Source organism: Procambarus clarkii, chromosome 29 (genome assembly GCF_040958095.1).
Source record: "Procambarus clarkii isolate CNS0578487 chromosome 29, FALCON_Pclarkii_2.0, whole genome shotgun sequence".
In the NCBI taxonomy this organism is placed as follows: domain Eukaryota; kingdom Metazoa; phylum Arthropoda; class Malacostraca; order Decapoda; family Cambaridae; genus Procambarus; species Procambarus clarkii.
Window position 1 is genome coordinate 8,330,186 of NC_091178.1, and position 15,019 is coordinate 8,345,204.

The 15,019-nt window shown below is 45.2% G+C and overlaps 1 protein-coding gene across 1 annotated transcript in view; it reads left to right on the forward strand.

Moving 5' to 3' along the window:
- LOC123751444 (sine oculis-binding protein homolog) overlaps positions 1-15,019 on the forward strand; it is a 105,014-nt gene that overhangs the window by 11,982 nt on the left and 78,013 nt on the right. Inside the window, exon 2 of the mRNA XM_069333414.1 lies at positions 10,047-10,446. Within this exon, the coding sequence (XP_069189515.1) occupies positions 10,047-10,446 (400 nt within the window). The remainder of the gene's footprint in view (positions 1-10,046; positions 10,447-15,019) is intronic.

Below are 15,019 nucleotides of genomic sequence, written 5' to 3' on the forward strand. Positions count from 1 at the left end.
TGCAGACTATAGCTAACATAAACTTAGGTAGGCCTAGCGGGAGGTGACTGGCATTATAAGCTTTTATTGGGATAACCAAGCTGTTAGGCCTAAATCAGTAGGGGTGAAAATACCAATATGTCTAAATTTCAGACAGCTGGATTTTTTGTTGTTTAAGGTCAAGTGGGCAGTCTTCGGAAGGAGAAAACCTTCACTCACACTGCACGTAACATAAAGGTTACATAAACCTTTACATAATGGTAACATAGACCAATTTTGTGTTATGGTTGGGACCAAAACTGGTGGTCAGGGGTTGTGATTTGGCTCTATTGTTTAGTGTCATCGGTAAATGTTGTTGTCACTGCGCGTCATAACCCGTTATTGTTGTCATTTGTATTTACCGTTAGGCTCAGTCCTAAAAACCGACCCGAACGACACAACCGTGGACATCTTCAAGAGGAAACTTGATTGTTTCCTCCAAGGAGTGCCGGACCAACCGGGCTGTGGTGGGTATGTGGGCCTGCGGGCCACCCCAAGCAACAGCCTAGTGGACCAAACTCTCACAAGTCAAGCCTGGTCTCGGGCCGGGCTTGGGGAGTAGAAGAACTCCCAGAACTCCATCAACCAGGTATCAACACCACTCAACCCTGGCCATTAAACTTCCGCGCCAGCTTTGCCTAGGCTACTCGTTTTCTTAATCCAGAAAGAGACTTCCTGCCATCTGTATATGCATTCCTTTGTAGCGGGTGTCTTTACTTTTGAAAGATATCTTTGGAATTTTACCAGTTTGTGGTGAAGAGCAGTCAATGTGATTTGTAGAGCCCCTCTTAGTCTTACAAAAAACAAAAGCTAAGGTGATATTATATTAATTAAGAAAGAGGGATGGGGGGGGGGAGACTAGGTGGAAACTGAGCACCCAAAATGAGCCACAGAGACATTAGAAAAAACTTTTTCAGTGTCAGAGTGGTTAGATACATCTCAAAAGGATAGATTAGCTTAGGCTATTTCTACCCTCCATTAAATGGAATGCATTAGGAAGTGATGTGGCGGAAGCTGACTCAATATAGTTTCAAATGTAGATATGATAGAGCTCAATAGGCACAGGAAACTGTACATTAGTTGACTGACGGTGGAGAAGCGGGACCAAAGAACTGAAGCTCAACCCCAGCAAGCACAATTAGGTGAGTATACACACACACACACACACCACAGGCGAATCGACCCGGCCAGTCAGTAATGGAGCCAAGTCACTCACAGTGCAACCAGCCACAAACACCACCACCATCATCACTAGGCTTCCTCTCCCACCTTCTCTTCTCGTCCCCACCTCACATCACGACCTGTCATCACTTCTCACCCCCACCACCACATTAGCTCTTACATACTTGTCCTGTTCACGGTACGAGTGTAAACTGCACACAACACACATCACAGGTGGCCCTGCTTGTCTTGGTCCCGTCCACAACGAAATTAATCTAGTTTATGGGCTGACATATCCCATGTTTGCTCCTATTTATATTCCCGTGAAGGGAAAGGGGGTCTCCCGTGGTATATACCAGAGATTATGTGTTAAGTTTTCTTCTGTGGTGACAAGTAGGATTTCAGCGGTTTTCCGGCAGAAATGGATGATCTCTGCGCGTCAGCTATGATCTACTTAGGCCCTACGTACAGGCTGCATAAGATAGAGCTAATATTCTAGTTGCAGTTTTTTTTATATATACATAGAGGTGAGGTGGTTAGGTGTTTGTGTTACATAGCGGTGAGGGGGGGTGGGTGGGTTAGGTGTTTGCAAACCCTTTCAGTCTGTGTATGTGTGTGAGTTTGCCGTTAAGCCCTTTCATTATGTACGCTAATGCCTGACCTACACCGCTTACATAAGGCACCAAGCAACCTATTCTACTTCGCCAGATTATTTTTTATATTCGAAACCAAGGCGAGAGCTTGTTTTATGTACATTCTTTAACAGTACTAGGCTCTAATGTTCACTGAAGCGTAATTAACTCTCGCTTCTCGAATCACGAAATTTGATACAGAAATCCTGATCATCGATTCAGTGCCTTGAATTCCGTACAGGCATCTAAAGCCAAAGGTATTGAAGGAATTGCAACGTAAACTTCACGTTATAATGTTAGAAACAAGTGTACCTACCTAATGGTACATAGCATATATTTTTTCGAATCGTGAATTGCCACTATTATCTCAAATTTACGTGCAACATTGAGGGGAAATGGGCCAGGTGTTGCATATATACACACACACACAGGAGACACTGGTACGGTAACATAATCTAGCAGCTGGGCTCATTGTCTCCTTACACATAAAAGTTAGATGGCAAAGCAGATCTTGGCAGTGTTTTCTATCGCCGTACTGCTGGTACATAGGCTGTGTGGTGTTGTACTGGGATGTTTTGGTGCCATATACTGGTTAGGCCAATATGATTTTGGTGCCATAATTCGCTAGGCATATGTAGATTACTTAACCCATCCTCCAGAAATTATAGTACATGAAATAACCCCTGTCGAACGCACAAAAATTGACTATATCACGTACAAAAGTTCGCGTTTGAATTGTTGGGATTCTCTAAATGACACGCTAAGAAGTCACTTTACAATATAACCTATAACCTCTCCTAGGTCCCAAGAAGCACTCCAAGGCCTAATATTCTCCATCTTAGGCCTAAGTTAGTTCATTTCTGTGCTATACTTGACAAGTTTAAGTTTGGTTGTGGCCTTCTTACATAGACCCTCGACAAAATGAATAATACAAAACTGTTGCGAGGGAAACGTCTTATTTTTGATGAGAGGTTGAAGATTACGTGTAGACGATTTCAACCTTTTTTCTTCCAATCGGAGCCTGGCCTGGAACCAGCCTTCTTGGTGATTACATAATCATATGTAATGGATTAATGTAATATCCTATGACGAATATTCTATGAGGCTGTTTGTGTCTGTAGCCCCACAGCGCCACGCAGCCATCACAGCCTGATCACTGTAATATCCTATGACGAATATTCTATGAGGCTGTTTGTCTCTGTAGCCCCACAGCGCCACGCAGCCATCACAGCCTGATCACTGTAATATCCTATGACGAATATTCTATGAGGCTGTTTGTCTCTGTAGCCCCACAGCGCCACGCAGCCATCACAGCCTGATCACTATCACTGGATGATCAGCCATCATCCGGTGACTTCAGCAGAAACTTGATCGTTTCTTCCTTGAACGATAATGTGTAGTATATGTCTGTGGTACACTGTTAATTGTACAAGTTATTGGACCTATTTTTTTGTCATGTCTATTTTTAGGTGTTATATTGGATTTATGTTTATTTTAAGGCGTGGACACAACATTTCAGCTCCAAATTTAAATTTCTTACACCTATTAGCCTAGGTATTTAAAAAGCTGTTCTAATTATGAGCATACGTCAGGCTGCGACGAGTGCGTCTAACCAGTCTGTTTGACCAGATCACCATCCATCCAACAGGAGGCCTGGTCAGAGACCGGGCCGCGGGGATGTTGATCCTCGGAAGCAACAGAAGGTAATGTGGTTGTATGGGAATGTGGGGGGGGGGGAGGAATAGGTCGTAGTCCTGGGCTTTTAAGTGTTCTCTCTAACAAATCTCTCACCCTGTCCATGGAGGACAGAAGAAAATGTATATATGCTGGTTAGCATTGTAAATGTGTGGCTACGTCTGTGGTAGAAAATAATATTAATAAAAAAGTGCTCCCTATGTATCAGATTTAAAAAATAAAACCTTCCGAAGACTTCCTCAGAGGAAAATGCTGCAGTCTGATAATTATAAATTGTTACGACACGGTCAGTGTCGAATGAATCTGAATTCAATCAAGTATTTGAATTGAGGAAGATTCACAATGATTCCTTTTCCTTGAGGAGGAAGCCTGTTGTTTGGTGTTGGGGGTTTACGAGCCGCTGGAGCACCACAGGCGCTAACTGGCCAAGCAGCAGGGACACTGTAGCCCTCACCACACTGTGTATATACACTGAGGCGAGGCGGGCTGCACCTCGGTGTAATATATCCCCTGGGGGTTAGCCAGGCATTGGTGGGGGAGGGTACACCTTCCTAGGTCTCCCATAATGGTAACATTTATAGTTTTATGGTAATTATTATTATTATTGAGAAAATTCACTAGGGCATTGAGGTGGGCGCGAACTTACGACTTTGGCATTGCCAAGCCGTACACCCACTACTCTTGTCTCATTGTCCTTGTGAATTTTTTCCATTGATATATATCACGTTAATGTGATTTATTATCATATCAACTATCATGATCATCATCATTAGCTATAATTGTCAGGTTATAAATATGTTCCTGCTCCTAGGTATAGAAAACATTACAGAATATAGAAAATGTGACAGGAAGAACGCTGCCCAAATTTCTTACTGGAAAACTTGGGAGCGTAAATTTTGGCGGGTGGAGAGTGTGTGGAGGGCGGGGTTGGGGAGGCCAGGGAGAGCCAGACAAGGCCGGCTTCCAGTGCTAATTATGACAGCCACCGCTCCCGTGTCGCTTCATAATGATACCTGCCACGGATCTTCTTACAATTAGAAAAAAAAGGAAAACAGGAGTCTCTCTCTCTCTCCCTCACGCACACGGCACTGTTGTTGTCTCACGGTAAAAGATGTTTTATTATCGAATACTTGTGCGCCGTTTTCCCCCCCAGAACAGGATGGTGGCGGTATTATGCTCGCGTGTCTTCCGGTGAGGGGTGGCGCCGTGTGCAGGACATACACTAAGCTGAGGCCTAATTGACAGAGGCCTAGGCTGCGGGGTTCTGATCACCCGCTGGGAAGTTTGCCTGGGACGGAATGAGTGGTTTACACGTTCTAACTTCACACAAAAGGCACATAATGAGATTGGTGTTTACGTGTGTGAATTGAGGGTGGGAGTGACGGAGGGTGCGTTTGGGTCTCGCGTGCTGGAGGGCAGCCTCGCGCATACTGGAGGGGGCAGCCTCGCGCATGCTGGAGGGGGCAGCCTCGCGCATGCTGGAGGGGGCAGCCTCGCGCATGCTTGAGAGGTAGCCTCGCGCATGCTTGAGAAGCAACCTCGCGCATGCTTGAGAAGCAACCTCGCGCATGCTTGAGGACAGCTTCGCGCATGTTGGAGGGCAGCCTCGCGCATGCTGGAGGGCAGCCTCGCGCATGCTTGAGGACAGCTTCGCGCATGTTGGAGGGCAGCCTCGCGCATGCTGGAGGGCAGCCTCGCGCATGCTTGAGGCCAGCTTCGCGCATGCTTTAGAGGCAGCCTCGCGCATGCTTGAGGGCAGTTTCGCGCATGCTGGAGGTTACAGCACTGGACTACCTGACTAGAACATGGAGACTGGCTAATCTGGTTCGATTCCTTCAGGGGTCAAGAGTTTTCGGATATATATATATATATATATATATATATATATATATATATATATATATATATATATATATATATATATTCAACTTTATGTATAAGAGCAAAATCTAACCCACGGTAGACATTGATAGGTAAGCACACCTCACTACCAGTACCACACTACCACCACACCACCACCAACACCAACCACACCACCACACATCCTGGGCAGGGCGAGACAGCTAGGCGCGTCTCCTTGCACCCGTTGCCTCTGTTCACCTAGCAGTAATTAGGAACATGGTTGTTAGTCGACCATTGTGGGTCGCTTTCTGAGGAATGTTCAAATACTGTTCATATTCGAGAAAACTTCGAATTTCCCACAAAACATGCAATATGTGAGTACACACACCACCACCACCAACCACACCACCACCACCACACCACCACCACACCACCACATACACCACCACATCACCCCCCCCACACCACCACCCCCCACAACACCACCCCCCACAACACCACACACCACATACACAACACACACCACCACCACACACACCACCCCCCACCACCACACACACCACACCACCACCACACCACCACCCCCCACAACACCACCCCCACCACGCTACACTCCCCAGGAAGCAACACCTCACCAGCAGACCAGATCTCCTCTCTCGTAAATAGCGCGTCACTTGATCACTGATCTGTTATTAGGAAAACCTTTACCATTATATTTAAGGACCGCACCACCAGTGAACGACGGAGGTCGGATCAGGTTGTCCAATTTGAAACATCGTGCAGCTTGGGATCGGATTGCCTATTTAATCGAGAAAAAGATATCTTGGGTGATAGGATTCTCTTACCCTCTCCTTTCTCCCTCTACTTCTCTTTTTGCCTTACTCTCCCTACATCTCTCTCTCTACTCATCTCTGGTTCTCCTTCTGATCCTTCCAAGTTCTCTCTGTCTCTCCCTCACCCCGTTATCCCTCCAGGAACTTTATGTCTCGACGTTCGAAGCGTAAACAGTAGAAATCTTTTAGAAACGATTAATGAAATATTTTAATGTTAGGCTATCGAATTTTATTAAATAAAACTTCGTGCAAACCATGCACAACGCTCTACATATTTCGTTTTGAGCCAAATTGATAAGAGTGGATAATAAGGAGCTTGAAAACAAGAGTGGATAATGAAGAGCTTCAAAATAAGAATTGACACAAGTGATGGCACTCTGAAGCACTGGTGCTATGTCGTGTGAAATATTGCACGGGCTTCACGTCTTCTTCAGGCGAGATAGCCAAGCTGAACTATTTAGATAGCCAAGCTGAACTATTTAGATAGCCAAGCTGAACTATTTAGATAGCCAAGCTGAACTATTTAGATAGCAAAGCTGAACTATTTAGAGTGATCGTTTACTGATCCAGCGGGCACGATATCCCAAAAAGTAACGTTGCTACAAAGTTGAATTAACGCTGTTCTTGGATACTACGTTGCCCATTGGGTAGAATCTGTAGAGTCCCATCCCAGTCTAATAATAAATAGTAAAATCTAATCTGAGCCGACCCAACAACCTCTCTTAATTCTCGTGTCCACTCTCACAGTTCCTCATACTAGATTATAAAGTTTCCGGCGAGGTAGGAAAGGGGGTCATGATGCTAGGCTGTACTTAAGTACTTTAGGTAGTGGGACCGCCTGGAAGCACTCATAATTTTCTCCTTGCAGTGAAGCCGAGAGAGGCTTCATAATATACACATGGGGAAATACTGGAAGGTCAGGTCCGAGGCCTACACAAGGAAGTTACAACACAATGATGTCACAATAACTTGGCTGAAGAATTGTCGCCCAACGCGAACCGGAACGTCATCGTTGTTTCATTTTCCAATTTATGGTTTGGCTGTCAAAATTACACCATACTGGAGTTAGAGATATGGTAGGAAATGGAAAATAAATCCTATTAAAAGCCGAAGCACCGCAGGAGTTAACAAATAAAAGAAATATAACCGGACCGACAGTGGCAGATTTCAGGAGAAAGCTTAACAAGTTACTAACAGGCCATCGAACTTTCAAACCGTCTCTTTCTACATCCAAATCCTCTTCTATGAATTTCACCTCCCGATCCCTCTCCCTCCCCCCACACTTTCCAAGCCCTCTGCTAGAGTTACCGGTTCAGCCTGGCTGTGATGACAATAAGACTCTGCCATCTACAAACACAAACAGCTTCATAGACCAGGCGATCACCAAGGACGTCTAGTCCCTGGCCAGGCTGAACGACGAAAATAATCCACAGATGGGTGGTGTTGAATAGTGTGCTAAAGAAAGATTGCAAATGTTCTCCGGTGCGTTTAACTTCGCAATACACGGGAAACGGGTATAAATTGGATAAGTTTAGATTTAGGAAAGACCTGGGTAAATACTGGTTCGGTAACAGGGTTGTTGATTTGTGGAACCAATTTCCGTGTAACATAATAGAAGTAGGATCCCTTGATTGTCTCGAGCCTAGGTTAGACATATATGAATTTATGATTTACACACATTTCGTGATTTACACACATATATATGAATGAGTTTGGATTGATATAAATAGGAGCTGCCTCGTATAGGCTAATAGGCCTTCTGCAGTTACCTTGAATCTTATGAAACGGGACAAGTGTTTCCGGAAATCTTGGGAAAAGGGAGCAAGCTTTTGGGGTTTATGGAAGAAAAGGGGTAAGGGTAAGGGGGAAAAGGGGCAAGTGTTTGGAATTTGCGGTGAAAAAACTAGCCTAGTGATAAAAGAATTAGCTTCAATATCAATTTTGTTCCCATTAAAGGTGCTTTTTAAGTGTCCCAACAGAGCTTGGTGATAGGTAATCTTTGCTCTCTCATCAACAGTGCGGGGAGTAGCTGGAGAACCTTCCGCTTTTCTATTCAAACCTAATTTGTTTAAACTGTTTCTGTAGGTTTTCCATGTTGTGTAGTTTTAGTGCTCGAAGCAGCCTGACGCCCGTGTTGTCCACCGGGGCGTCTGTAATCTCTTCTTCCAAAATACATAATCACTCTTACTCTATATTTTACTCACAATCAAACCCCCCCCCCCCTACCCCCTACCCCCACCCCCTCATAGCCCACAAAACTACCTAGGCTTACCAGCCTCGCTCCCAACCGACCCAACAACCTCTCATGATTCGCGTGTCCTCATTCACAGTTCCTCATAATAGATTATAAAGTTTCCAGCGGTGCAGGTAAGGGATCATGAGGCTAGGCTGGTATCGTATGTCGCCGTGACATTCGACCCTGGACGAGTCTTCAGAATAATGGCGCCGCGGCGTTCTCTTAGACCTAAGCCGCCTACCCGTGATTTGTGGGGTTCGACTCCTTGTTGCGGAGGTATGGTGATGTGGAATCCTTCACTGGTTTGGATAGGTTGCCTGGGCGAGTAGGGTCTACAACCTGAGAAACGTTTGTACACTTTTATGTCATCGCTATTTTCTAAACACACCTGGTCTAGCCTAATCAAATCTAATCTAACCTAGGCTAACTTAGCCTTGCATAACATAGCCTAACCCACCCTAACCTGACCTAGCTTAACTCAACCTAATCAAACGAAAATAACAGTTAAAATGACTTATGTTTTATAGATGGTGTGGACGAAGTGCGTGGCGTCACGATGATTGGTACAAGGTTGTTGTACCAACGATTAGGTTAGTTTACGGGCTATTCATGCCCGTGCCACCTCTTGGGTGGCTTAATCTTTATCAATCGATTAGGTTAGTACAAGGTTTCACATCCTCCTGGGCTAGAACCCCAATGACTTTCGCTTCTAGACCCTTGCCCCTCTACGGAACAAAACTGAGTCACTGATTTAATGAACTAATCGAACGATTGTATATGCGATTGTACGATGACACAAACCTTGGATTGGGGGTGCCGGAAGGTGGTGCCTAACTCCGAACCAGGTATCAGGTATCAACCAGGATGACAAGTGATGTGCTTCTGGGTGAGATACTGGTACCCCATCGTGGTCTTGAAGGGGGGGGGGGGGATGTTCTCCCCTTCATCTACTCTCACCCCTCACTTTCCATCCCCCTCTCCCCCAGCTGCTTTCACCCTCCCTCTCTCCTCAGCAACTCAGACCTTCACTCTCCTAACAGCTACTCTTCCTCCCTCTCCCCTCAAGTACTTATCAGCTATAGCATCATCATCATCATCATCATCACACAGTGTCTATAATCTAAATTATAGATTATAACATCATAATCTAAACTGTTAAGAGTTGTGTAACCAGTTTTATAACAGTTACTGCACATTTAAATTATTGCAATAGATGACACTAATCGATTACAGGACCTGGGCTCACAGGACCTGGGTTCATAAGACCTGGGTTCACAGGACCTGGACTCTCAGGACCTGGGTTCACAGGACCAGGGCTCACAGGACCTGGGCTCACAGGACCTGGGCTCACAGGACCTGGGCTCACAGGATCTAGTTATCAACAATCTCTGCCGACTTTATTTGCAAAATTATACCCGCTCCACCTTCGTGGCCTGCTTCCTACTTCATGTTGTCTATTGAACGGTGTTTACGACACGAGATTTCCAGTCTGGGTTAAAAGGAAGACATTTTCCATGTTGGAAGGCAACTGGGCAAGAAGGTGTTTACCTTTCAAAAGTTCCCGGACCTTCAGAGCCTCAACTGTTCTTTTCGTAAATAATGAGACGTGGTTTTTTTTCGTCTTTTCAGGAATTCGCCGAAACCGCAATGAATGAGCTCTTAGGCTTGTACGGGTACGGCAAGGTGGACAGCCGGGACACCCTTGGGCTGTCGTTGCATCGCTTCACGGCAGCACACAGCCCGCCCATGCCGCCCGCTGCTGCTGCCGCTGCCGCTGCTGCTGCCACCAACACCAGCGGCAGCAGCCCCTTACGCCCCACCACCCACAGTCCCTCCAGGCTACTTCGACACAGTCCTCCTGCCTCCGCTAGTCACAGCCCGCAGCACCATGCCTCGGACCATGAAGGCGACTCCCTAGACTCCGAGGATATGCCAGTCTCTGGTCACCTGGAGCATGGTCTGAGGAGTGTCAGTCCAGGGAAGACTGACCAAGGCTCCGGATCTTCCAGAGGCAGCACCCCGAAGTCAGGTAGGTCGATGTTGCTTGATTCTTCTCTAGATATTCCATGGATGTTAATTTAATTATTTCATGTTCCTAGATGCCTTGTAGGTTCTCTAGTGTCATAACAAGCCTACAGTTCAATTTTATACCACCCAATCTCATTCAATAGGCCTAGGCTACGTCCAGCTACCATTAGAAGAAAATCTAGCATTACGTAGATCGTAATCTACGAAATTTACAGCGCCAGAGATACCACTTGTGTACCGGCTGTGTGGTTTATTAATAGCCTATCTCGATGTTATCTCCTTGAGAGTCTTAATAATGAGGTAATTACGATACGAAACCTAAGATTCTACGAGTTCTGCCCGCTAGGAGTGGAGGCTCTCTTAGCCGCCCCAGAGACTTTGGGCCAGATTCACGAAAGCACTTACGCAAGCACTTACGAACGTGTACATCTTTCCTCAATCTTTGACGGCTTAAGTTACATTTATTAAACAGTTTACAAGCGTGAAAACTTCCCCATTCAATTATTGTTATTGTTATAAACAGCCTCCTGGTGCTTCGGAGCTCATTAAATGTTTAATAATTGGAAACAAAGCCGCCAAAGATTGAGAAAAGATATACAGGTTCGTAAGTACCTGCGTAAGTGCTTTCGTGAATCTGGCCCTTGCACTCCAGACTCGACGAACTGTGGCCCATCGGTAGAGCGTCGGCTGGAGTTCGAGTAGTCATGACCGAAGACTCTGGTGGAACAGATGAGCCACGAACGCTGGAGTTAAAGTTTAAGACCTATCGACTGCCTGGAGCATTAAGGAAATACACTTGTTTGTTTCTTCCCTTAAAGTTTTACTTATAAACAACCCGTCCTCTCCCCTAACACGCTGCCATTTTTGTTTACGAATTCGCCCAGTTCGTAATACAAAACGACGTATTAGTTGGAAATATTGTTGAAAATTGTTGTTGTTGAAAAATTAGTTGAAAATTAGTTGTCGCCAAAGCACCAAAACCTTGGCGTTTTGTGTGCATCTTTCTCTATACGGTAGGGAACTATGGGGGGGGGGATTGTATGCTACTAGTTAGGCAAAACAGTTGCAATTATTACGGAATGCAAAATCGAGAGAACAGCCAGTTCATTAATGGCCAGTTAAGGGTTAAATTAAACCCTTAATGTGTATTATTGAGAAATACACCTGTGAATACAATCTGGACTTAATAATACACTTTGCTTGCGTATAAACGTTTCTGTCTCGTATAGTGTAAGTGCTGAGATGGCTCAGAAAGGAACAGAACGTTCATTTAATGAACGTTAATATTAAGGTATTATACCTTAACTGAAGTATACCTGGAGTATACGTAGAGTTTACATGAAGTATACTTGAAATTTACATGAAGTATACCTGAAGTTTACATGGAGTATACCTGGGGTATAGAGGGTTATGGGAGTTTTTCTACTCTCCGAGCCCGGCCTGGGGCGCAGACCAGTCCTGGGATGCCTTGATCTAGATGACTGTTGTTGACGTGATGGCTCAACCACGACTATTGTAAGATCGTGTGTCCTCCTGGTGTCCGCTGGCAGCGGTGTGTTGACAGTGGTTGTGGTCGTGACTGTGTTGCAATGTCTTTGGCCCTACCAGATCTTTGTCTATAGCAGCGCCTGTACCACTCTCTCTCTGTACCAGTCAAGTATTTGTATACTATAACCCATCAGTATCTGTAACCAATCAGTATCTGTACACCCATCAGTATCTGTAACCCATCAGTATCTGTAACCAATCAGTATCTGTACACCATCGCCTGTACTTATGAGTGTGATCAACCCCCCCATAGATGTCTTAAGAGGTAATCTTGGCATCTACATTCTCCCAAATGACAGGAGTCTGGCCTCTGAACGCTTCTGGTTGTGGTTTCAGATTTAGCTACTCAGAACGAAGTGTCCATGTAGCGTGGGCTATGGTGAGCCCCGTGCTGAACGCTTGGATAACCCGACCTGATGTCACTCTCTCTCCAGGCCTTGCCTTACCTACCTACCCTCCCCTTTCCTTTCCTTTCATTTTCTCTCCTCTCTCTCGCCAACCTCCCCCATCCCTTCTCTCCCCAGGTGTTTCTTCCCACGAGCACAGACAGCGTCATTGAGTTGACTGTTGGGATTAGTCTTGGAGAGGGGGGAGTTAATCATGCATTAGTTTTATATTGCATAATTAACCCCCCACCAGAGCGCAACTCCATAGTCTCCTGAGACTGATGGATGCCTACTAATACTAGTTTTATATTTGTTACGTTGATAAACGTTACAACGAACGTACAAAACAAAATGGGAGGAGAAGTACCCAAACACGTGCATGATGTAAACACAGCGTTTGATGTTTACACTGCCACGCGTGGACGGAAAATGGGCGTGACTTCGGACGCACTTTGTAAACATCGACTTCAGACGCACTCTGTAAACATTGATTTGACCACGCTGTAAACATCGACTTGACCACTCTGTAAACATCGACTTGACCACTCTGTAAACATGGACTTGACCACTCTGTAAACATCGACTTGACCACTCTGTAAACATGGACTTGACCACTCTGTAAACATGGACTTGACCACTCTGTAAACACCCACCTGACCACTCTGTAAACATGGAGTTGACCACTCTGTAAACATGGACTTGACCACTCTGTAAACACCCACCTGACCACTCTGTAAACATGGACTTGACCACTCTGTAAACACCCACCTGACCACTCTGTAAACACCCACCTGACCACTCTGTAAACATGGACTTGACCACTCTGTAAACATCCACCTGACCACTCTGTAAACATGGACTTGACCACTCTGTAAACATGGACTTGACCACTCTGTAAACACCCACCTGACCACTCTGTAAACATGGACTTGACCACTCTGTAAACACCCACCTGACCACTCTGTAAACATCGACTTGACCACTCTGTAAACATGGACTTGACCACTCTGTAAACACCCACCTGACCACTCTGTAAACATGGACTTGACCACTCTGTAAACATGGACTTGACCACTCTGTAAACATGGACTTGACCACTCTGTAAACATGGACTTGACCACTCTGTAAACATGGACTTGACCACTCTGTAAACACCCACCTGACCACTCTGTAAACATGGACTTGACCACTCTGTAAACACCCACCTGACCACTCTGTAAACATGGACTTGACCACTCTGTAAACATCGACTTGACCACTCTGTAAACACCCACCTGACCACTCTGTAAACATCGACTTGACCACTCTGTAAACATGGACTTGACCACTCTGTAAACACCCACCTGACCACTCTGTAAACATCGACTTGACCACTCTGTAAACATGGACTTGACCACTCTGTAAACACCCACCTGACCACTCTGTAAACATGGACTTGACCACTCTGTAAACATGGACTTGACCACTCTGTAAACATGGACTTGACCACTCTGTAAACACCCACCTGACCACTCTGTAAACATGGACTTGACCACTCTGTAAACATCGACTTGACCACTCTGTAAACACCCACCTGACCACTCTGTAAACATCGACTTGACCACTCTGTAAACACCCACCTGACCACTCTGTAAACACCCACCTGACCACTCTGTAAACATGGACTTGACCACTCTGTAAACACCCACCTGACCACTCTGTAAGTATCACACAGCAGAAATGAACCCAAACCTGCATCGTAAGTGCTCCTTGTAAATTACGAGAACTCAACTTACAGGAGGATTCTAATCTTCTAATCCAGTGACCATGAACGGAAAATATTATTACAGTTATTGGGCAGTCCGCTTGGGGATTTCTTTTAGTTATATTATTTTTATTATTATTATGTAATAGTATATTATTGTGAATTCCTTCAGGGATCAGTAAACTTTTAAGCTCTTTATTTGTTAGCAAGGAAGATCCCTATTGTTACTCTGCCTTTTGCCCCCCTGGTGGCAGATATTAGAAACCATTTTTAACGCATCGTCGAAAAAAAAAAAAATTCGACTTGCAAAAAAAAAAATCGACAAAAATTACAAATTTCCATACGATAGGCTACATTACATTAGCAATAAATTACTAAACACTTATATCCCTTTAACTCTCTCTCTCTCTCTCTCTCTCTCTCTCTCTCTCTCTCTCTCTCTCTCTCTCTCTCTCTCTCTCTCTCTCCTTATCTCCGTACACCTATATGTCTCCATCCGTCTATCTCTATCTTTCTAGGACGTTGAGAAATAATTAGCCGTATTAGCCAGCTGCGGGCCTGGGGGCAGCAGGCCGGGCGTGGTGCCAGGCTGGCTCCTAGCGAGGCTCACGCCAAATGAATTCATTTAATGGCTATATTTGTCGCAGAGTTTCTATATCGGGTCCTTATGCCTTGCCGGCGACCCCTTGAGCCGCCATATCACAGAATATCATCATCTTTCTTAGGCTACGCTTTCAAACTTCCACCTGTGTGTGTGTGTGTGTGTGTGTGTGTGTGTGTGTGTGTGTGTGTGTGTGTGTCTGTGTGTGTGTGTGTGTGTGTGTGTGTGTGTGTGTGTGTGTGTGTGCGTGTGTGTGCGTGCGCGTCCCCATAAATCGTTACGTTTATAAAAAAAA